Raw genomic sequence first — 21483 nt, 5'->3', positions numbered from 1 at the left:
TGGCATATTTCTTTTTGAATCTAGCTTGAATCTAGGAACTGCCCATCTGCTAAATTAAGTGCATACGCAAACCGCCAAACTGCCAGCACTGACAAGCAGCAGCCCCAACGGCCGGTCGCACCTGCAGTTCTCGCAGTCTCCAAGCTCCAAGCTCCCACTTTTGCGGTGGGGTCCGAACGTATAAAAACGCCAGAGGCGCGCGGCGTGGACAGCAATTAGTTAAGAGCGCGTCGGACGCGAAACCATATAAATATACCCACCGCGATACGCAAAGCCGAATGAAAGCAGACAACATGGCATTGGTGATTAAGTGCAGGCACAGCCACAGTTACATCTATCTACTCTGCCCCATTCTGCTGATGTTCATAACATGGCAGCTGGGCGCGGGGGAGGTTGGAGCAGAGGCCAAGCATCTGCCACTGGCTGCTGATGCCGGAATTCGTCACGGATCGTACGACAATGGCAACGATGACGTTGCTGCACTGGTCCGAAAGCGCCGCCAGTTATCCGACTGGCTAATAGCCCCAAACACACGCTGGTGCGGACGTGGGAATTTAGCCAATGGCACCTACAACGACCTGGGCGGCGCATCGATGGCTGACAAATGCTGCCGGAAGCACGACCACTGCCAGCTGTGGATAGACGGCATGTCGACTCGCTACGATCTTTTCAACTACCGCCCTTACACGCTGTCCCACTGCAGCTGCGATCGCCGCTTTCGCACCTGCCTGAAGATGGCCGGCGATGAGGCGGCGAATGCCATTGGCAAGCTCTTCTTCAATGTGGTGCAGACGCAGTGCTTCAGCCTCAGGGTGGAGACGGTGTGTCTGGAGCGTGGTGCCGGCAGCTCGGGGCAGTGCCTGCGCGAAGACCTACGCCAAAAGGCCGTTCTGCGAAACAACAAACGGTTCTAGAAGGTTCTCTCACAGGTGGAACAGACCTGCACTGGACATACACTGGACAGGGACAACAAATGATAGCCAATAGGGCACTATCAGGTTTGGTCTGGCAGTGTCCCAAACCTGTCAGCAGCATAGCTATGAAAAAGGAGCGCAAACCCGAACCACTCCACCAGTGCTACAGCTACAGTGCTGCAATTAAGTTTGCAACTTAATGGGAAAATCATTGCTAAAGGTTTTTTTACTTGTAGTAAAAGGAGGAGAGAGAGAGAGATACGATACGATACCCATTTATGTATTAAGCTTATGTACGAGTACGAGTACGCTCGGTATATGATTATAAGTGCGTAGTAGTCGATACGGACATAGATGTAGCTGTAGCTGTAGCCATTCGTCTAGTTTAGGCCATCCAATCAAATCCAATATATAGGCTGCCAGAAAAACAAAGTTTTTCAAATAGTTTTGTAGACAAACAACACAAACATATTGTCTAAGTATGCATGAACCCTTAATTAGTTTACTACGAGCTAGTCGTAGCTCAAATAAAAGCAATTTCCAAAGAAAGCCTCCACTCCAATCTATCCATGAAATGGGAAACGTCTTTAATCCGGCAAACCGCATTGGAATTTCGTACTTTGCACTTGGGGGCCAGCCGGTATCAGCAGCATTCCCTCACATAGTATGTCTATACATACATATATACCATATATAAATACCTAAATATGTATGTATATAATCCCCATTCGTATGGATCGGATCCGATCGGACGGAACGTAGTACATACGAGTGAGTATGTGTCTAGAGGCGGAGACTGTGATCATTGCCGCATTGACGTCGTTGTTGCCCGATGAAGATGATGACCAGTTGACCCGTAACCGTACACGTACCCGTACGCCGTACCCCGTACCCATCTACTTGACGCGAAATCATTTTCCCCCTGATTGCTTTTCCCTCTAAATCTGTTGTTTTTCAGGCTGTGCTGCCTGTTGTTTCTGGGCCACAGATGCGTCATAGTGAGTTGAGGGTCTAGGTCAGGATGAGGAACTTCTAAAAACTGCACACTGAGAGCATCAAAATAGATCAGCGTCATCCACAAAATTGCAAAAATAAATAAACAATTGTGCAATTTAGTTTTACATCAGGGGCTTGGCTTGTCCGTACTTCCTGCCCGTTTGGGTCAATGTCAGCAAAATGTAATCAAGTTTTCGCTTTCGCTCTAAATTGATAATCCCCCTCCCCCCTCATTTCGTTGTAATCTGATAGATTGGTGACGCGACGCTTGGGGTGTTCGATTCCTGATTTTCGCCACGTGTATGCTCTGCCCAGGTGCAGTACATCTGTTCTTTAATGATGGTGGCATGGCATTACAAAAGGCATGCTTTTTGTAATCGCATACACACGACATTCAAGGTCCGTTGGGTAAACTTTCAAATATCGATAGACAATTAGATAGACAATGCAAGCAAGCAGCAGAAATGAAGTTGGCAGCCCAGCCAAGTAGGCGCTCGATGGGTGAACTTTCAAATGCTGATAGGCAACTTCAAGCAAGCAAACAGCAGAAATTACGTTGGCAGCCTGCCAAGCCAAGTTGGCGCTGAGTTCGCCGCTTCCTTTTTATATTTTAGTCTCCCGACAATTTTCTAGTCGCAGTACCAGTCACACTGGATTCATTTCAAATTCGACACCAAAATTGTTAAATCGAAACAATAAGTAGAAATTGTTTTTGTGGATTTGACCAAATTGCCATAACACCGAGCATGGAGTTGTTCGAAGATGATGTGCCATCTTGCAGTCGTTTCAAGAGCTTGGAGGACCTGAAAACATCCCCAGATGCCCTAAATGTGGCCTTGGGCTATGGGTAAGTTCAATATGCGTGAATACATAGTACATTTTCGAGTGCCTAAATCCATTAGGAACGGATTGCCAAAGTCTGAGAGCCCACGTCCGAAGAACATAAACGAGTTGCGGATGCTGGTCAACGACATACGCTTCATGTTGCGCAGCCAATTGTTGGCATACGATGCCAAGCTGCTAATCTTTGCGGCCGCAGCAAGCACCGGGTGCCCCGAGGACACACTGGTGCCCGCACCACCTGCGTTCAAAAACACTAGCACTGACGACGACATATATGACGCCACCGACGACGGCTGTGACATGGAACGCCTGCGAAAAGCCGTTCAAGAGAACTGGCCCAGTTGCACTGTTATGATGGATAACCTGTGCGCGGTGGACACGCTGGACGAAATGTCTGATGACGACGTAGAGGCCGTCCATCTGCTCCACTGGGTGCTCGCTGATCCGTCCAGTCCCATGCTGCGGCGCACGTCCGGCGTCCATCTGCGCAGTCTCTGCAAGCATCTTGGCGTAGCCCGGCCCTCGCAAATGCCCGTCCAGCTGATGAGCATCTGCTATGAGGATGAGCAGGTAACCCTTCCGGGCCGCAAAGTCAGGCGCAGCCACGCTTACTTGGGCTTGAACTTCGGCAAGCTGTATCGTTTTCTTGCGACTGGACACTTGGATCATTCAGGACCGGAAGATTTCACTCGTCTGTACGCCCAGCCAGAGTCTGCCCTGCTGCAGTGCCTCGAGCCCCAGCCGGAGCCCATGACCACTTGCTGGCTTCAGTCGCGCTTCGGCGCAACACAGCGTGCGCTCGTCATTTGCGCCCTGCCGCCAGAACTGGAAAGACCGCTAAAGATGTCGGCCACAAACCAATTCCTTGAGTATATAGTCCATGATCCCAGTCGTCTCCGTCCTTGCCATCTGCTCTTCTACGATGAAGCTACCGCCAACAAAATGATGATGTCCTGGCCGGGTCACATAATCGAGATGACTCCCCAACAACAGCGCATGAATGCCGCTCGTAGGCCCATGCACAGGGCCACTACCGAAACCGGCCGCAAGATCAAGGCCTGGGCTCAGTCATTCTGGACTGGCTTGGTGGCTGTCAAGCGATATGTGTGGGCCTCCTGCTAGCCCCAAGCCCAGCCCCAGCCTCAGCCCCAGTCCTGGCTGCGACACAGCCAACTGTCGAGCGAAGCTGTTGGCGATACATACTCCTACTATTTGTTCAAATCTGAATCGAAATTAACGCTGTTCAAATCGTTTAGCCCGCAATTCATTATGTATCCTGTATTATCTATCATAAGTAAAAGTAAGCGATGGAAACTGCACGTCAAAGGATGTTCATGCTGCATTGGATTTACTGCCACCAGTGCCCCCTGCCCTGTTCCACAGATGGCAGTGGATCTCATCAGCCTACCTAGGACGTGTGGATCGCAGTTATCGAACGGCTTACCGGTTGGTACTTACCCGCTGCTTCAATTCAAATTTAAATTCAAAACTAAGCTTCACGGTCCGCTCTCTTTTTGTCGGTGTTCCCATGGTGTTTTTATACAACATAAATTTATTAAAACACTTAAAAGTTGTTATTCAGAATCTTGTGCGTCCACATTTTTGTATTTTCAGCCGCCAGACATTGGAGAAGTTCCACACTTCCAGCCCCACTTGTGTAGAGTATTGAGTGTCGATTGTGAGTGTGTTTTGGGCGGCAGCTAGGGGTAGGGGCTGGGGGTTTTGTTTTAACGTGTGTCGGGGATGTTGCGGCTGCCCGATGCGCGCAGCCAGATGTAGCTCGCCACATTCAACGGAGTGTAATCCATAACGGAACGCCCCCTCTTACGCTGCACGGTAGAGTGGCGCAGATAGGCTCTGGACAGCCCCTTGATGCCCAAGAAGGTCACGCCGCCCATCACAATGGCCAGCAGCCTATTGCCCATCTTCGAGAACAGTGTGTGGCCCAGCAGGACGGCACAGCTGGGCAGACTGAGGGCCACGATGAAGCTGGCGGAAGTACTCCCGATCCCCTCGTCGCCAAAGATGGCTCCCTGATCCAGGAAGTTCATACCGAGTTCATCGGGAGGTCCACCATCGAAGTACTCTTCGTCGAGCGGAGCACCTGGCGGAATCTCGCCGTCCTCATCCAGATCATCACGCGGCGCGACCGGGCGGGGGCCGCGTAGGCCACGCCACAGCATCGTCAATTGGTCGTCCCATCGGAGATTGCGCAGCAGCAGAAGCACAGCTGGGATCGTCGGCAGGACGATCATCAGTACTGTGGGCTCGTCCTTCAACAGCGTCAGGCTCACGCGGTACCCGAAGACCTGGATCAGCGTCAGGGCACCGAAGGTCATCGCCGCGAAGTAGAGGCCGGCCGAGAGCGTGCCCATCATCACGCTGGGACACACCGTTTCGTACAGCTGGTCGATCTGGTCCAGGAACGCATCGAAAGCATTGAGCCGCGGGGTCACAATAATGTACTTGGTGCGGCACTGGGTGCAGGCCATCGGCATCACCGGATCGTGCAGCTGCTTCTCATCGATCCATCGATTCAGGCAGCCGCGATGCACCCATTTGTTGCTGCCGCGGCAGCGACACGGATGCAGCCAATCGAAGCGAGCCGTCAGCTCTTCGTCGCCTCCGAGGCAAATCCAGCACATTCGCTCCTCATCGGAGGGGCGAGGACTCTGTGCGGTAACTCGAATCATTTTCAATGAACGCTGGGAATTTTGTTGAAAGTAGCGCTATTGTAGAGCTCTAGTGCTATATAACATCAGAGAACAGTCCAGCCTGCTGGGTTCCTATTTTAAGCACAGTACTCGCAGAGTGCCAAGGATAAAACTGTGTCTATCTCTTGATTACTTGTCAACTTGATGAAATAAATATTACGTCCACAAGCTTCAAATATGCATGGGTTTATCTGTCACTTTGCAAGGGTATGTTTTCCCCCCAATTTATCAGCAGAGAATATGTACACACTGGCCAGTGGATATGCTCTATGGTATGTTCTCCTTTCAAATATCTGTATTATCTGTATACAATGAAGATGGTACGAAAAAAAAGGATGTCATGGCAACGGTTCATCTGCCAGGGTATCTATCGGCAGAAGTCGCAGACCAACAGCCGAACAGCCAAACAGGTGGCCTTCATTGCTGGTTGTTATTTTTTTGTTTGGATTTTTTGCTTTGTTTGTGGTTTACTTTCAGCCACCGAATGTGGCACATGCCACAGAAGAAAACCTGTTGGCCGACTGGGTGAAAATAGGCGAAGGCCAAGTCCAAGAGCGGGCCAGAAACTGGATCTGCAGAGTGCGGGGGCCGTCCGTCCCTTCGGCCAGTAATTGGATAAATTTAATCAAAAGCCACACTTACCCTTCTCTGGCGGATAGGCAGATGGGCCTCGGATGCCCCAAGTCTCAGTCCAAATAAAACAGCAACTTTTTGGAATATTGGAAGCACAGTCACGAGTCACACAGAAACAAACAAACAGAAAGGGGGCTCGGATCGACGGATCCAGCAGGCGCACGCGCACCAACGACTGGCGACTGACTCCACAAAACAGAACTTGTCGGCTCGAGAGCAGAAGAACATTTGGCCGTGCCGGATCGGGGTCTGGGTCTGGATTGGACTGGACTGGACCGAGCCTGGCATCCGACAGATGCCTGCCAGCAGAGGAATAGAAATTGCCACAGCCAGATTCAGAGCCAGAGCCAGAGCAAGAGCAAGAGCGAGAGCGAGTACCGCCTTTCCACTCCACTTTTTTGCAGCAGGTTGCCGGCCAAGAGCCAACGGTACACAACAAAGTGTGGCACATCGAATTGGGGCCACTTGCCGCAGCCTTGTGTTTTGGATTCTGTTTTGCATTTGGTTAGGAACGGTGGGGTGATTGATGGGATGGGCTGTGTTCTGATATGGTTGGTTCTCAGCGCAGGACCATTAGCAAAATCGATTTCACTTGTAATTCAGAAACAGTGATCGATAATTGTGCGATGATTCGTTTCCAGCTTCATTCGCGCTCGCCCAGATTCATCCCCTTGATGAGGGCGTACAGGGAGAAGGCGAACTTGGCGATCTGCAGGTGAGAGAGAGATATGATAGCTTCGTGGGGCAGTGGGGCAGTAGGACAGCCAGATTGATGGGGCTGCTGGGCCTGGTGCAGATAGAAGCTGCGCTCTGGCCGAGCCATTGGCAGTGGAAGAGGGCCAGGGACAGCTGCTCGTTGTCGAACATTAAGGATGTGGCCTGGTAGCAGCAGCCTTCTGAAGGGTGACGGCCAACAGGTAAATGCTGGACGCAATCGTCGTGTTGGTGTTGATCATGGTGCTGCCCATGATGGCGGCGGTGATCAGGAACTTCACAAAGATGGTGCGCGATATGACCGGACCAACGCATCCGAGCAGCTTCAGCACCGACTGGTGGTCCACTATGCACCACTGCAGCTCCTCGCACTGTTCCGTCTGGCTGGCGGGACTCTGGCCATGGCCCAAACGGCGCACCCGCCTTGCCAGCATCAGCACATTCAGATAGATGACGGCATAGACATCGTCGCTGGTCTGGTGCAGGCACGACCAGTTCATGATGAGGAACTCAATCCAGGCCTGGATGTTGAGTTGCAGCCGTGACTACTGCCAGTCGAGAGGGCATATGGCGGCTGGTCTAACAGGAAGGCGGACACGAAGGTCGAGCAGTAGTAGATGTCGTACGAGATCTGGTAGCACCACACCAGGCGGTTGCAGAAGCGCACCGCCTCCCCGATGCGACGGAATTCGCCCGTCTCCCTGCACCGCCCACCACCGGCAGACCGCAGACCAGAGCCAAGATCTTTGCGGGCAGGATAACCGCATCGATAGCCACCTGCAGCGAGGTCATCACCTGTGTGATCTCCATGCCCCCCATATACCGGTAGCTGCCACACGTACATGATCGCGGCAGAGCAGCGATAGATCCGTCGCCAGAGCGGGTTCCTGGTCGGTCGACTGTCCTCGGGGGCCTGCATGCCGAGCGCATAGAAGCAGCTAAATAGGTTGTCCAGTGCCCGGCGGCACTCCAAGACGCTGTCCCGGCTTGGGGTACTGCTGTTGCGACCTTCCAGCGAGCTAGTGACCTTTGTGGGGCCTTCAGAAAGGAGCAAAACCTTTTATGCGCCCGGCTGACCAAAGAAGAAAGAAGGCCGAGGAACAGTTGGTTTTCTATAAAAAATAGTTTTTATTTTGTCACTTATTTTGGTCTCCGAATCGAATGGTTTAAATATTAAATGAGTTTGTTGTCCTTTTGTTAAGTTTTAAACGTTAATTGCTAATTTGTACATAACATAAGTCACAAGCAGCATTTATTATTGCATTCAAGTATTATTTTCGGGGCGCCGCTGCCGCTTGCTAATTCATTAATTCATAGCAATTAAACGGCAAAAAAAAAATACGGATACGGATATACTGGAAACGCGAGTCTGGTCTCCTTTCCGGACTGGGGCTGATTAATAAATAAATAATGCGGTATGGGGGTACGGGGGTACGGGAAGGATTGCAATTAAACTAGAAGGTAAAATGTTGGCTATCGTTTGTATCTGATGGTTCTTTTGTGTCTCCTGTACTCGTACAATATATATAGCATATATATATGTATATAGTATGGTATGGTATAGTATAGTATAGTATGTCTGCGTATATATGTAGATATATTGCTTTGGTTCTCTATCAACTATCAGACACGTACATACATACATATATTCCTTTTTCCCCTTTTTTTTTTGTTTGGTTAACGTTTGCGTTTCTCCTGTGAGCATAAACAACAATTTGTCTAAATTATAGTTATTAATTAGTTATAGATAATCATCATAGTTGTATATATATATGTGTGTGTGTGTAGAGTGGATTTGTGACCGACCATTCCAATATATAACAAGGGAGGAAGGCTAGCTTCGGGAGCCCGAAGCATCTGATACCCTTGCAGATGGATTGTTCCTGCTAGAACCGATACAAAAAGGTAAGAACAGACGGACAGGACATTACAATTCCTCTCTGCAAGGACAAAGTATAAGCTATACACCTCTAAGCAGAAGAACATGGGTATACGAGTATATGTATATTGTTTTTCTGGATATTATACATTCGTTTTGTTATTTGGAAAATAGCGCGCTTCGTTAGACTGCTGTTTTTTTTATATAGGGCATGGGCTTACACATATAACGTATAGTATTTATCTTGAATGAGTACGAGTATGCTATACCAATGCACATCATAATATAGTATTCAATTCAGAGCTAGTGGTTGGGGAATTAACGCAGCTATATATATATATATATCGGTCTCTAGTCTAGGTATATATATGTATGTATATATATAAGGTATAAGGTATGATTATATATAAACATTTTGTCAGACTTAAAAATGGAGCTTACGGCGGCTGGCTGGCGTGTCTGTGTCTTGATATTGGGATGCTGTGGATGTTCTTCACGGAATTACAAAGTATTATTTAACATTATTATTGTTGCTGTTGGCGTTGTTGTTTTGCGAGTTGGAAACCGTCTCGCTATCTACGCGTATAAAATGCGACGAGTACAATTGTCTATAGAATTCTTTTTCCATCGGATGTGATTGTAGGATGTAGGATGTGGGTTCGGGAACTACATAGTCTCAACACTACTTTTAAGGCAAATTGCACAAGTCGGGGGCACATCGAAACATCGAAATCCATAATAAGTACACGCATATGAACAACCTCGATGACTACTTCAGCTTTCAGATATCAAAAGATTGTCCCCTTCTAAGGGGTTTGCTTCTGGAGTCTCATCACGGCAATGATCCGAAACTCCTTGAGGTATAAGCCGTACAATGGGCTATTGCCATCCCACTCGCTTTCGTGCCGCTGCTGTCCCTTTCCTGCTGGTGTCCCGCTCTCTCACAGCCGGTATTCGTAGTGGGCCGAGCGGGAGCGTCGAGCACCCGAGTACCAGCGATAGGGAACACGTTGCTGGTGCAGCGACAAGCCCATGCTGCCAGCCGCTGCCACACTGCTTACGCCTACGCTTACGCCTCCGCTTCCGATGTCCGCTCCCGGACTGCGCGCCAACTGCAGGGTCAGCGCCAGTCGCGCCTGCTAGGAGGATGTCGAGGGCGAGGGTGTGCTTGCACTGGAAGCCTGACGATGTCTCCGATGATGATGCTGCTGCTGTTGCTGTTGCTGATAATGCGGCTGCTGCATGGCCGGGGCCGTCATCCGGCGAACCAGAGCATGGGGCGGCAATGGCAAGGAATTGGCATCCAGATACGCCTCCGGACTGAAGCGTACCCGACTGTGCTGCGATCCGATGGACCCCTCTTTGGCGCTTAGGTAGGAGCTATCGTCGCTGGTCAGCGAGTCCGGGGGCGTGGGATTCGTGGGCGTGCCCTGCTGCGACGATATGGAGCCGTTCAGAGGTGTGCCCGTGCCCTTGCTGCTACTTTTGTTGTACTTCTTCAGCGAGCTGCGGAGCTTGGCCTGGCTGCTGCTGACGGTGGCCGTTGGCACCACCATCGGCTGCTGGTAGGTGAGGGTGAGGGCGTGCTGCTCAAAGGGCAGGCTGGCGGGGCGCGCAACCGACGCATACTTGCTCTTGGTCATCGGCAAGGGGCTGTGAATGAGCCGATTGAGCAGCTTAGGCGAGCCGGCGTAAAGCTCCTGTTTCGTGGGTGGCGGCATCGGCGGCGCCTGCTCTCTATCCCTCTCGTAGTCCACATTCAGATTGAGATTGTTGTAGTCGTAGAGCAGCTCCTCGTGCTCCAGCAGTACATTTGAGTTGCTGGATACGGTCGAAGGGGTCCTCCGATGGCCACCGGCACTCACACCCATCTGGGGGACACGGGGCGGCGGCGTCCGGGTCTGGGCCTGCAGCGGCAAGGATGTGGGCGCTTGAACGGGCACTGCCACCGGCACGGGTACGGGCACGGGCACGGCAACAGGCACTGGGACCACTGGCGCCTCGTACTGGTAGTCGTAGTAGTCAGGCAGCCGATGATTGTAGTCGTAGGAGTAGTCCGGATACGACTTGCAGTCACGCTCGTAGCTATAGTTCAGCTCTGGCCGATACGGGAAGTAGTTGGAACCTGGTTGGAACAGATGTGAAAAATTAGCCACCAAATCTTGAAATCCTGAATCTTCGACAGACAACAGAGGACAGACACTCACCAAAGTAACCGTTGCGATAGTTGCCGGCACCATCGTTTGAGTAGCTCGGTCCGTTCCTCAGGTAGTCGGCCGGGGCGTAGAGCGGCGGCGGTCCGATGCCGCCGCCCACGCGAAATTCCTCGAAGGCACCGTCCGTGTTGCCAAAGCTGCTGTTGCTCAGCTTTCGCCGCGGCGATGGCGTCGGCGGTTGGGAGCCCGCATAGAGAGCGGTTATAGCAGCGGTTTGTACGGGTTGCGGCTGTAGGGGGGCGGCCGCAGTTGCGAGTGGTGCCGCCTGGTGCTGGTGCTGCTGGAGGTGCATCTGGTGCTGGGGCGTGCGCTGCACTGGAGTGTAATACGGCTGACTGCCACCGATGCGACGGGCCAGCGAGGTGGGCTGTGATGAGCTGACGCCCACTTCCAGACTGCCGTACCTGACCGGATATCAAATAACCGAGAATGGATCGTTAGTGTGCTTTCGATGAGGGTTATCCTAACCCGTACACTCACCTTGCGTGACCCGCCAGCTTGCGGGGCGTCTCCTGCAACTCTTCCTCCTGCCTAAGCTGCAGCTGCAGCTGCTGTTGCTGATCCTCCTCCTGCTCCGTCAGGGAATTCTCCTCAGCCGAAAGCGCCAGAGCAGCGGCTGCCGCTGCTGCAGCTGCCTTGGGGGCCGCCTTCAGCGCCGGCAGCTCGCTTAGCAGCGTGGGATGCACCGGCGACACATTGGACATGCGCACATCGTAGCCGGCCGCCACGCCGGCCAGTAGCGAGGCCATGTTGTACAGAAGCAGCTCGATCACCGAGAGCTTCGGCTTCCGGGCCGAATCGCCCGCGTACAGGGTGGGCAGTGGCACGTTGCTGGTGAAGCGGCTGAGGAGATATGGCGACGGCGACATGATGGGCATGTTCGTGGTGACTCCCGGGCGCCAGTTGTCCATTTTGTTGTTGCTTTGGTATCCTATGGCATCGCAGATCGCATTCCACACGAAGAGCGGCAGTTGACGAGACGGTGTTGAGTAGGATCGAATCGATAATTGGGTCAAGGAAATCTACAGTCAGTCTACAGTTGTTTGTTGTGGGGCAATAGGGAACAAGGAACAGGGGTTGACACCGCAGGCAATACCAATATCAATAACCACCGCATACCAAGTACCATCCATGTACCTTTCGGAGTTCGTTCAAGTGTCTCCCTGTCCGTATTAGGGTGGGGGCTACGACTACGGCTAACGGGTAGTGTTACGGCTTATAGCAATCAAAACTTGTCTCCAGTTTCTATTTACTTCGTTTTATTACTGGATTTCCAATTCTATGATCTTTTTATGGGGGATGTTTCTTTGGGTAGGCCCCTGCGGTCTGGGGCCCTGCCCAAATGGAAAATACATTCATATACAAAGTACATTGAAATCAAATCGAAATGTAAACGTAAAAAGAAGACAAAAAAAGTTGATAAATACAATCTAACAAAAAATGTCCATAAAAATAATACAAAAAAAGTTCATCATTTTTTCTTTCTTCATTTTTGATCACAGTTTTTTTTTTTAGTTTTTTGCTTTTTAGTTTGTTGTTTGAAAGAAACCATAAATAAATGAAGGACACGAACCGATGTAAAAATAAAACTGTGCTCAAAATACTAAATCGAATCAAATTAAAGTTGAAATTAAATTAAATTCGCTGTGTGCTCCACAAAACGCTTTAAACCTCGTTTGCTTCATTTCTTTGTAGCTGTGTATGTAGGCGTTTGTTTTTATATTTTTAATTTGTAATTATGGGAGTATCTTTCAAAATGTATGAGGTTTTCGTTTGTTTAAAAAAACTCCATGATGATAGATTAATTAATTTTAGGTTAAAACCAGTCGACACTACTAATACCCGGTACTCATTTATGTATATTAATATTAAGAATCGAGTATACCCTATACGCTTTGAGTACAGGGTATACAGGCAGCGAAAAGAAAAAGATTCTACAAATTGTGGAGCACTGCGGAATGAAATGCCTTCCTTTGAATTTTGAAAATAACTCCCACAAAGATACATTAAAAGCAAGATATGAAAAAAAAGAAAAAAGATTCACACGGATTCGTACGACTAAAACTTAGTTCAACTAAGATGTATGTAATGTAATGTATGGTAGGGATTTATACGCCTACATCGGAGTCGTGTAGGTAGGCATGTATGCATCGGTATAAATATAGTTGTATACATATATAGTATGTTGTTTCCTTAAGGTTAATCCAAGTCGTTAAACATCTATGAATATTGGTTTAGCTTGAAATATTTTGCCATCGTCCCATGCATCTTTATGGGATGTGTTAGTATCCCCTCCATCACGTCATTACGTTACTGATTCGTGGTTAAACAGTCCCCCAAGCAAATCATTCTCCTAATAGTCCCTCCTTGCCAGTTTTCGTCGTCTGTGCAATCGTCACTCCTGTACAGTTGTATCCATAGCTCGCAAATAACTGTTGACACTTTCGGCGTGTCTGATAAAAACCTCTCATTGACGGACACATTGAGAAAATGGACTGAAAAGACCCGATCAAATCTGTTTTTGCTCAACTCGCTCTTCGCTCAAGCAAAGACCGATTTTTTCACTTCTCTTTTGTTCCTGTTTTTCACTGAGCATCTTGTCGCGAGTGAACGAACAAAGTGTCTTTTGCGTATGTATGCGTGCTTGTACGTGTGATGCTTATGGCAACTATCAATTTTTGTGAATTCTATACGGTTTGACTATTGGAGCTTAAAATGAATCGTGAAAAGCAAAACGAAAATGTTCGTTTGCCAATTTTGCAAATAAATATACATATTATAATACAATAGCCCAAAAGATGCGGAAAACATGAATAAATAAACATATACACGAAAAAAAAACTAAAAACACTTTACTCAGACACTTTTTTGGTTCTGCTCATCTAAAGACACTTTTGCTGTGAGCGCTTGACCAAAGTGTCTTTCTAAGTTGTTATTGTGAGACACGATCGTGTGTCGGGCTCACCCGAAAACCCGAAACACATAACACAAGCGAAGAGACAAAAAGTGTTCTGCTCAGTGAGAGACCGTGTCTTCGTGGTCTTTTTCGGTCTTGTCAGTGACGAGACAGCAAAGGGAAAAAGTGTTGACCGTCGTTTGCGAGCTATGGTTGTATCTTTCTTCTTCTCAATTGCCACTCGTTTGCAGTTGGTTCCTTCTCGTAATCACTCCTTCCATAGTGCTACTCGTAAACACCCTTGAATGGTGAATCCGTACCTTCCTAGTGGTCAATCCTTAATGGATTTAATCTTGTTCTTAATCAATCCTTAAACTTTTTCTCTAATACCTCACACAAATCACTGGACTAATTACGAATCGATTGGTCTTCATCTCTTATCAGGATGAATATTGCTTTGCTTTCGTTAGGAACCGTATCGAGGGCCTTGCAAGTTGAATTATCGTATCATTGTCCGATTCCATTTGATATCATCCCTCTATCGAGGAGGGATCCCCAAATCCAGCCCCTTAACGGGATGCTCCTGCTACTCCTGTTTTAGAGTAGGTCTATCTATCTGTCGTCCGTATTTCGGATCAATGCAATCGGATATGTGGTCGGGTTCTGGCTTATTCTAGGGTTTTAATATAAAACAATGAGCAATTTATGCGTTTGTGTGCGGGTATGGGTAGTGTTTCGTGTATGGGTGTGGGTGTGGGTGTGCACCAGGCAGCGAGGTTAACCAGGATCCAGAAGTCCAACTTCAACACCAACACCAACACATCTAGATCATATCATCTATCGTCTCTCGGGTTCAGCAGCGCTCTAACTGCTCACAGGACTGCGTCTGGGGCTTCTTGCTCTTGCGCTTGAGGTTGCGACTGGCGCTGCCGCCCTGGGCCGCCTCCAGATCAGCCTCGTACGGATCGATGGCACTGAATTCAGTGCTACCCATGTGAACGCCCCCGCCCATGGCATGCTCCGACAGCTTGCTGTACTTCTTCTTCGAGCGCGAAAAGATGTTTATCAACGAGCGAATCTTGTTGGAGCCGGAGGAATGATGGTGATGGTGGTGCAGATGCTGGGGGCCAGATTTCTGTGGCTCGGCGGGCGCCTCGACGGACTTGGATTTGGTTATATGCTTGGGTCGCTGCTTCTTTTGGTTCTTGATGTGCAGGCGCTGCTCCTGCTCCAGCAGATTTTGCTTCATCTTGATCACATCCGGATGGGGCTGGACGTCCTGCATGCGGCGTGTGGCCAGAATATAGTTCTCTTGCATGTTATAGCCGTTTTGGCTGCCGGTTGCCATGGCCATGGTCTGCTCATGCCTGATATCGTTTGAATCTCCATTGCCGCCCGTAGATGAGGAGGAGGTGGAGAAGCTGATCGATGCACTGGACGCATAGGGATCGGCTTTGGCAGTGCCTGTGCTTGTGGATGTAGGTTCCTCGAAGCTGACGCTCTGAAAAGTCACCGAGCTCTTGCGCGAAGTGGTCGAGTTCTGGCGCACTTGGCTCGAGGCCGACGACGTATCCATCGACGTCTGCTCCAGTCCACGCTCATCGGTCTCGTTCTCGTTTTCGTCCTCTACCCCGTCCTCGTCGCTGGAGCTTTCCTGCGGCTGGCTGTTGTTTGGCTCCTTAAAGAAGCAATGACGCGGGAACTGCGAAACGGAGTGATTCCGCTGGAAGCGTCCGCCCCCGCCCTCGAAGGCCTCCTCTGCATCGTCGTAGTCCAGGCTCAGGGGATCCGCCATGGTAGTGGTCAGCGGTGTGCAGTTGTACATGGTCAGGTCTCCGCTCGACTTGGAGTTTACCCGCTCACTGCTGGCGTTAATTTTCTTGACCAATTGCCGGTAGAAGGCCCGATCGTAGGTATTATTCTCTCCCCTCGCCTCCAGCGGCAGGGCCAGACTGGTAGTGGCCGCCTGCGGGTGGCTGCTGTCCAGCGAATGTTTCTTCCGGCCCACCGCTGGACTGTTACCGAGGCTGCCACCGAAACGTATCAGACTCACGCCCGAACCGATGCCTGCTGCCCCACTGCTGCTGGCGGCGACGGCCGTGGAGGTGCTGGACTTGAGGAAATGAAAACAGCCCGTGGTGGGTGTCACCGTGTCCGTCTCCGAGCTATCGTCTGATAGTAGAAAGAGCGGCGCGGTAGAGAGTTGGTAGGCCGTTGTGGCACTGTCCAGCCCGTACTCTTGGCTCCTGGCTCGATGGTAGAATTTGGCTGAAGATTTGCTTTGGCTGTGGCTGTGGCTGTGGCTACTGTGGTTGCTGTTGCTCTGGCTGCTGTTCTTGCGGATTGTCTGGATGTGGCTGTGGCTGCAGTTGGAATTGGAGTGGGGCAATGAGGCGTTCGAGTGGATGATGATGGATGATGATGCGGGTGAGAATGCGGTGGAGGATGTGGGCAGCATTATCGGATTAGTTTTGCTCTGGTTACTAATATTATTATTACTATTATTGTTGTTGTTGTTGTTGGCGGAGTTATAGCTGTTGTTGTTGTTGTTGTTGGTGGTGAAGGTTGTGGTGGAGATGTTGTTGTTGTGGTTGGGGCGCGTTAGAAAATATGGCAATGGTATACCTGTGGCCCTGCCAGCCGCCTCGCCCCCGTAGAAGGACGACGTGGTCGCCACACCAGCACCAGCCACGGCCACGGTCATGCCCATTCCCCCGATCAGCTGCTGCTGTTGCTGGGGCGGCGGCGTCGACGATGCCGAGGCCGACGACGGATGATGCATGGCCTGGCCCGGACCCTGCTGCTGCTGTTTGCTTTTGTCCAGATTGGGGGCACTCTTGCTGAACGACGAGTGGGTGGAGGTCTGTGCGGGCCACTCCGGCTGGCCGCCGCCCAGCTGCGAGGGCAGCAGCGAGCGCTCCCTCTGGTGCATCGTCGAGGGTCCCCACGTCTTGCCCTTGTGCCCATCGGTGACTGGCCCAATCGCCCACCAGAGATAACCAGAGGTAATTTGTGACCAAAAGAAACGTAAAAAACGTAAAATAAAGAAAGAAAAAAGAAGAAATTAAACAAAAAGCAAATCAATCCATCGGTATTTAACAAAAGATGCATGCACAAGAATAAAGTTAAAAAATTCAAAATTAAGAATAGAAATGATTGCGGCCTACATTCCTGCGGCATGAGTGTTCGCCCTCGCGACTACGCATCTAATTCTAATCTAATCTGCAAGTGCAAAACCCAGTGTCGTGCGTTTCAGTACCTTAAGCACAGCACAAGACGAGACCGCACCTCTTGGGCTTGTTCTTAGCTCTCTTTGGTCTGGGCCTCTTTCTTGCCGGACCTTGCAATCAGTCTTTGACTAATATCGTCTTCAATCGATACAATTGTGGAGCTGGCTCTCGTCTTGAACGACTACAAACATAGATACATATAATAGATTGTCTTGGTTGGGAAAATTCAGAATGGTATTCCTCTAAGATTAATTATTCCCAACTTAGAACTGAAGAAGACTGTTTCTCGAAACTTTTGAGACGCAGTTAGTCTTAAGGTTTTAGGTTCATCTGTTGTTGTCATTTGATTGGGATTATGGTAATGAAACGCACTTTAGACTGATTTAGAGTTGAGTCATCAGAAACAATGAACATGAGATCTTGAGATCCGCATCTAATCAGAATACAGGCAGAACCCAATTAGACCGCTGATAAGAGTGTTGGGGTACTCACGTGCAACGAGTCGTAGTCCGGAGAAGGATGGTGAGCCCGGCGGCTCTGCCTTGTCGCGCACGGCCGTGATGGTGTGCCGGAACTCCGTGGGCAATGATATCTGCAGGGGCTTGTGTTGCTATCAAGATCAAAGTTCGTGGTATTAGCATTATCATTAGATCTCCAGTGGGGTATGTAAGGCTAGTGGCTTGTGGGTTGGGCTTTTGGGTTACCTTTTTGCCCTTTTTGGGCTTTCGTTTCGGTACTGGCTGCATCATGACCAATTCCCGTCCAATCAGCTCTATCTCACGCTCCCGTAGATTCTGTTCCCGTATCTTGAGGAGGGTCGCCTTCTCGCGCTGCTCGTTCTGGACCTGAAGCAGCTGCTCCTCCTTGTTGCGCAGTTCCTATACGGGGAGTTACACGGGGTATAATATTCAGTGCGGGGATGTCAAAGAAAATGCCAGAAACGAACAAAAACGAAAAAACAAAAAAAAAAACACCACGAAATTAAGAACCATGCATAAGTTGGCTTGAGGTGCGTTGATCAACCAATTGGAAGTTGGAAACGAATCGGAAACAGCCAAAAACAGAATAAGTAAAATAACTGTAACTGAAACTGAAAACTCAAGCAAGACAAGGGAAAGACTGACAAAGAGAGAGAGAGAGAGGGGGAGAAAGAGTGCAACCTCTTACCTCTTCGATGGTTTGGAAACGCTTTACATAGTTTTTGAGGGATAATTTCGTTTGGTTTATGTTTTTGTTTAGAAGAAAAAGTATAAACCAAATGATTAGAATGCCATCAGAGATAATAAAATGAGTATAAGATACGGGGAGAGGGTGATGAAGAGAACTCAAGAGAGAGAGAGAGAGATTGAGAGAACACAAAAAAAGATCTGGAGGTGGAACGGGGTAGAGATGTTTCCAAAGGTTGCCTGGCTCGTTGGCAAATACCTTTTCTTTTTCGCGCAAATCGTGCAGGACCTCGGCTATCTCCTTCTTCCAGCACTCCTGCATGTAGTGAAAGGACTCCTGCGGCGTCAACGTGAACTTGGAGCGGGCAATGTTCTCCAGTTGCTTGAGTATTTCCTTGAATCCGGGTCGTTTGTGCGGATCCGTTTGCCAGCAGCCTGAAATACAGCATATACATATATATGAGGGGAATCAATCACAAACATGCATCTGTATTGGGGGATGCGGAAGACTTACTCTTCATGAGAGACCCCCAGGTTTCGGGGCAGGTTTTTGGTATCGGCAATGTCAGGGTATTGACAGCCACGCCATACGCCACGGACAACGGATCGAACCCTTTGTACGGTGTCTCGCCAGTGATTAGCTCCCACAGCAGCACACCATAGCTCCAAACATCTGAGGATCTGCGGAGAGAGACAGTCAGACAGAGATAGAGCACAGTTTGGCTAGACTTTTCGTAGATGGACACTCACTTGGAGTACGTGCTGACACTGATCACCTCGGGCGGCATCCAGGCATAGGTGCCCGCAGCGCTCATCCTTTGCGTGTTGTACATTTCGCGGGCGAGTCCAAAGTCCGTGATCTTGAGCGTCTTCTGCTGCAGGTGGTTGTCCTCAATGGCCTCGTAGATGAGCACATTGGAGGACTTGAGGTCACGGTGTATAATAGACATGGGCGCCTCGTTGTGCAGATAGTTCATGCCACGGGCAATTTGTATGGCCCAGTTGACCAGAACGTCTGGCGGTATCTTGCCGGCCAGAATGCGATTGAGGCTGCCTCCGCGGGCATACTCCATCACAAGGCAGAGCTTTGTCTTGAGGCAGACGCCACGCAGGGCGGCGATATTCTCGTGCTTGAGGGCCCAAAAGAGTTTCGCTTCCTGAAGTACATTGTCGCGCATCCGTTGCATATCGTCGTCGCCTGTTTGGTGGGCGATCTTGATGGCCACCTCCTCGCCATCGTAGAAGCCGCGATGTACCTTGCAGAAGCCACCAGAGCCGATCACCTCCTTGATGTCCATCTCCTCGTACTCGATCTCGTGCGGTTGGATGTCGCCAATGGCCGATGGCACGTTCAGCTGCAGCGGATCTTCGTCTGTGACAAAATCACGGGGAAATACACCGACCTGTGGGTGGAGTAACAGCAAGTGAGTGGACTCTCGCAGTCTTGATTGTACCCTGCCGGTACCTCGGTGCCGCAACTCACCTTGTCACCAATCTTTCCCGTCCACCAGCCCACATCGCCGGAGACCTCGCTGTCCGTGGAGAGGACGACCACAATTTGGCCGCGGCGCAGCGTCAGCTCATCTTCGCCCTGGGCATCGTAGTCGTACAGGGCTGTCCAGAGGCTGCCGTCCCCCACCTGAGCATCGGCATCGTCCACACCGTTGTCTGGACTCGGCTGGTGCTGGTGGTGCTGCTGCTTTTGGCTCTGCTCCTCGCTGATGGGGAGCATGTCTGCTCCTGCTACCGGTATGACCGTTCCTTATCGACTGTGCTGTGGCCGCATCAAAGGCTCACGCTCGGCCACATAGGATCGCGATCGCGTCCGGCCCGCGCCCCGATATCCACGCTGCCGTCTCGAGCAGTCTTTGTGTCGAGCGTTGCGTTGCGTTATTCTGCGAATTCTGCGAGATAAACACAAATGGAAGAAAAGAGGCTTAACAATAGCATTAGCTGGAAGGAGGAGAGCAGTGTGGTGCGATGCAACATCCACCCACCACGCCCACCACTGCACTGCCCTGCCGTTTTTGCGGGTTCGGGTGCAGCGCGCCTTTTTTCCACTCACCCAGATCTAGAAAGAGAGATTGCCTTGCACTCCTTTTTTGAGGCGGCTGCTTTTGTGGTTGTAGTTGCTGCTGCAGTGGTGCCACCGCTACCGTCCCTGCACTGCTCCACTGTTCCTCGCCGTGTCACCCTCTTCGTCTGACCGTCTGTCCAACCGTCTGACCAACCGACCGACCGACCGACTGCACGCAAGCAGGCACGCACGAAACAATCAGACAACACGATACAAAACACACACACACGCACGCACACAGCAAACCATTGTCGAGATGTCGTTGTCCCGATGTCTTTTCGTTACGTTTGTTACGTCGTTGGAGTACTGCGGCTGCAACGGGCTGGATTTAATTATACTTGGGTTAATCAATTGCAATCGCTATGCATTAGCAATGTATTGATTTTTGTTTCCGCATATGTTTTTAAAACATAAAAAAAACCAGAGTTGTGCAGTTTAGGGATGGGTATCGATGGCAATATCGATACTGTATCGATGTATTATTGCAGTTAAGACCGATATGATATGCGGCGCGATATTTGTCGAAATCGTCGATATTTTTTCAGATAATTTGTTGATATCAGTATCGATATATAAAACATATCGTCACTGGATGACGATGTTCTGCAACGCAAATATGAGCAGCGCCAACCTATCGATTGGCCACCCACTCAACAGAAATTCAAATGCTTGGAAGCGCACGCGTTTCATACTCGTTTGGTTGTCGTTCTTTTAATATTATTCTTATAACTATTTTTATTTTTTCGAACGATCGCTTTCTTGGTTTTTGCTTAAATTGTTCTAAACTTAATTCAAAATTGTTTGGTTGATATGTGTTGTTTCTGTTGCATCCCTCCTCGATTCGTTATTTAATTTTAAAAAAAATCTCGGACTCTGCGCATGTTTCGTGGAGGGGATGGGCCGGGGGAAACACAGAATCTGCTGCGGCCTCTGATGTTACTTCGCCGCGTCCCGCTGTGTATCCTGGCAGCGCCGCACACTCTCTTGCTGCTGTTCGCTTCTACTCTCTCTGGGACATCCCTTCGGCCTGCACTTGCCCCTGTGTGGGCGGGAGGCTTTTTGGGCCATGCCATGCCATGCCATGTGTTTTGCGAGGTAGCCAAACACTTAACCACTCATGGTATACTCAGGTAAGGTAAGGCAATGCTAGTGTTCTCATTGTTCTCTTTATTAGTGGCATAATTGGCTTCAGCTGCAAGAGAGAA

The 21483-nt window shown here is 49.9% G+C and overlaps 5 protein-coding genes across 7 annotated transcripts; 2 read left to right on the top strand and 3 right to left on the bottom strand.

Annotated features, from left to right (window-relative positions):
* Positions 1-110: 110 nt before the first annotated feature.
* LOC108164804 (acidic phospholipase A2 PA4) lies at positions 111-1463 on the top strand. Its single transcript, XM_017300726.2, has one exon. It carries the CDS (start codon positions 279-281, stop codon positions 912-914), a length of 636 nt encoding a protein of 211 aa, XP_017156215.1. The 5' UTR covers positions 111-278; the 3' UTR covers positions 915-1463.
* A 1044-nt stretch (positions 1464-2507) lies between these two features.
* Positions 2508-4072, top strand: LOC108164803. Its single transcript, XM_017300725.2, has 2 exons — positions 2508-2757; positions 2813-4072. The coding sequence occupies exons 1-2, from the start codon at positions 2657-2659 to the stop codon at positions 3873-3875; spliced, it is 1164 nt and encodes a 387-aa protein (XP_017156214.1). The 5' UTR covers positions 2508-2656; the 3' UTR covers positions 3876-4072.
* A 408-nt stretch (positions 4073-4480) lies between these two features.
* On the bottom strand, positions 4481-5446 carry LOC108152934 (E3 ubiquitin-protein ligase MARCH5). Its single transcript, XM_017282667.1, has one exon. It carries the CDS (start codon positions 5444-5446, stop codon positions 4481-4483), a length of 966 nt encoding a protein of 321 aa, XP_017138156.1.
* A 1297-nt stretch (positions 5447-6743) lies between these two features.
* On the bottom strand, positions 6744-9727 carry LOC108153009 (odorant receptor 7a). The gene is given in 8 exon segments (XM_017282792.1): positions 6744-6904; positions 6907-6993; positions 6996-7376; positions 7379-7525; positions 7528-7643; positions 7645-7852; positions 8157-8206; positions 9639-9727. Coding segments are annotated over 8 exon segments (1239 nt in total).
* On the bottom strand, positions 9654-20751 carry LOC108162590 (mitogen-activated protein kinase kinase kinase). Of its 3 annotated transcripts, XM_033386177.1 has the most exons (11): positions 20267-20751; positions 19685-20105; positions 18952-19604; positions 18716-18882; positions 18461-18636; positions 18203-18223; positions 17740-17913; positions 17528-17645; positions 11390-11840; positions 10901-11313; positions 9654-10818 (listed from the first exon to the last, which is right to left on the bottom strand). In XM_033386177.1, the coding sequence occupies exons 2-11, from the start codon at positions 19931-19933 to the stop codon at positions 9833-9835; spliced, it is 3408 nt and encodes a 1135-aa protein (XP_033242068.1). In that variant the 5' UTR covers positions 19934-20105; positions 20267-20751; the 3' UTR covers positions 9654-9832. The 3 variants fall into 3 exon arrangements, with proteins under 3 accessions (XP_033242068.1, XP_033242060.1, XP_017152900.1); XM_033386169.1 differs by lacking the exons at positions 9654-10818; positions 10901-11313; positions 11390-11840 and adding an exon at positions 13958-16778 and having other exon boundaries at positions 20267-20747; XM_017297411.2 differs by lacking the exons at positions 9654-10818; positions 10901-11313; positions 11390-11840; positions 18203-18223 and adding an exon at positions 13958-16778 and having other exon boundaries at positions 20267-20747.
* Between the last annotated feature and the right edge of the window lie 732 nt (positions 20752-21483).

This window comes from Drosophila miranda, chromosome XL (assembly GCF_003369915.1).
Source record: "Drosophila miranda strain MSH22 chromosome XL, D.miranda_PacBio2.1, whole genome shotgun sequence".
Taxonomy (NCBI): domain Eukaryota; kingdom Metazoa; phylum Arthropoda; class Insecta; order Diptera; family Drosophilidae; genus Drosophila; species Drosophila miranda.
The sequence above is the reverse complement of the archived record's forward strand: the minus strand, read 5'-3'. Positions and strand labels throughout refer to the sequence as shown.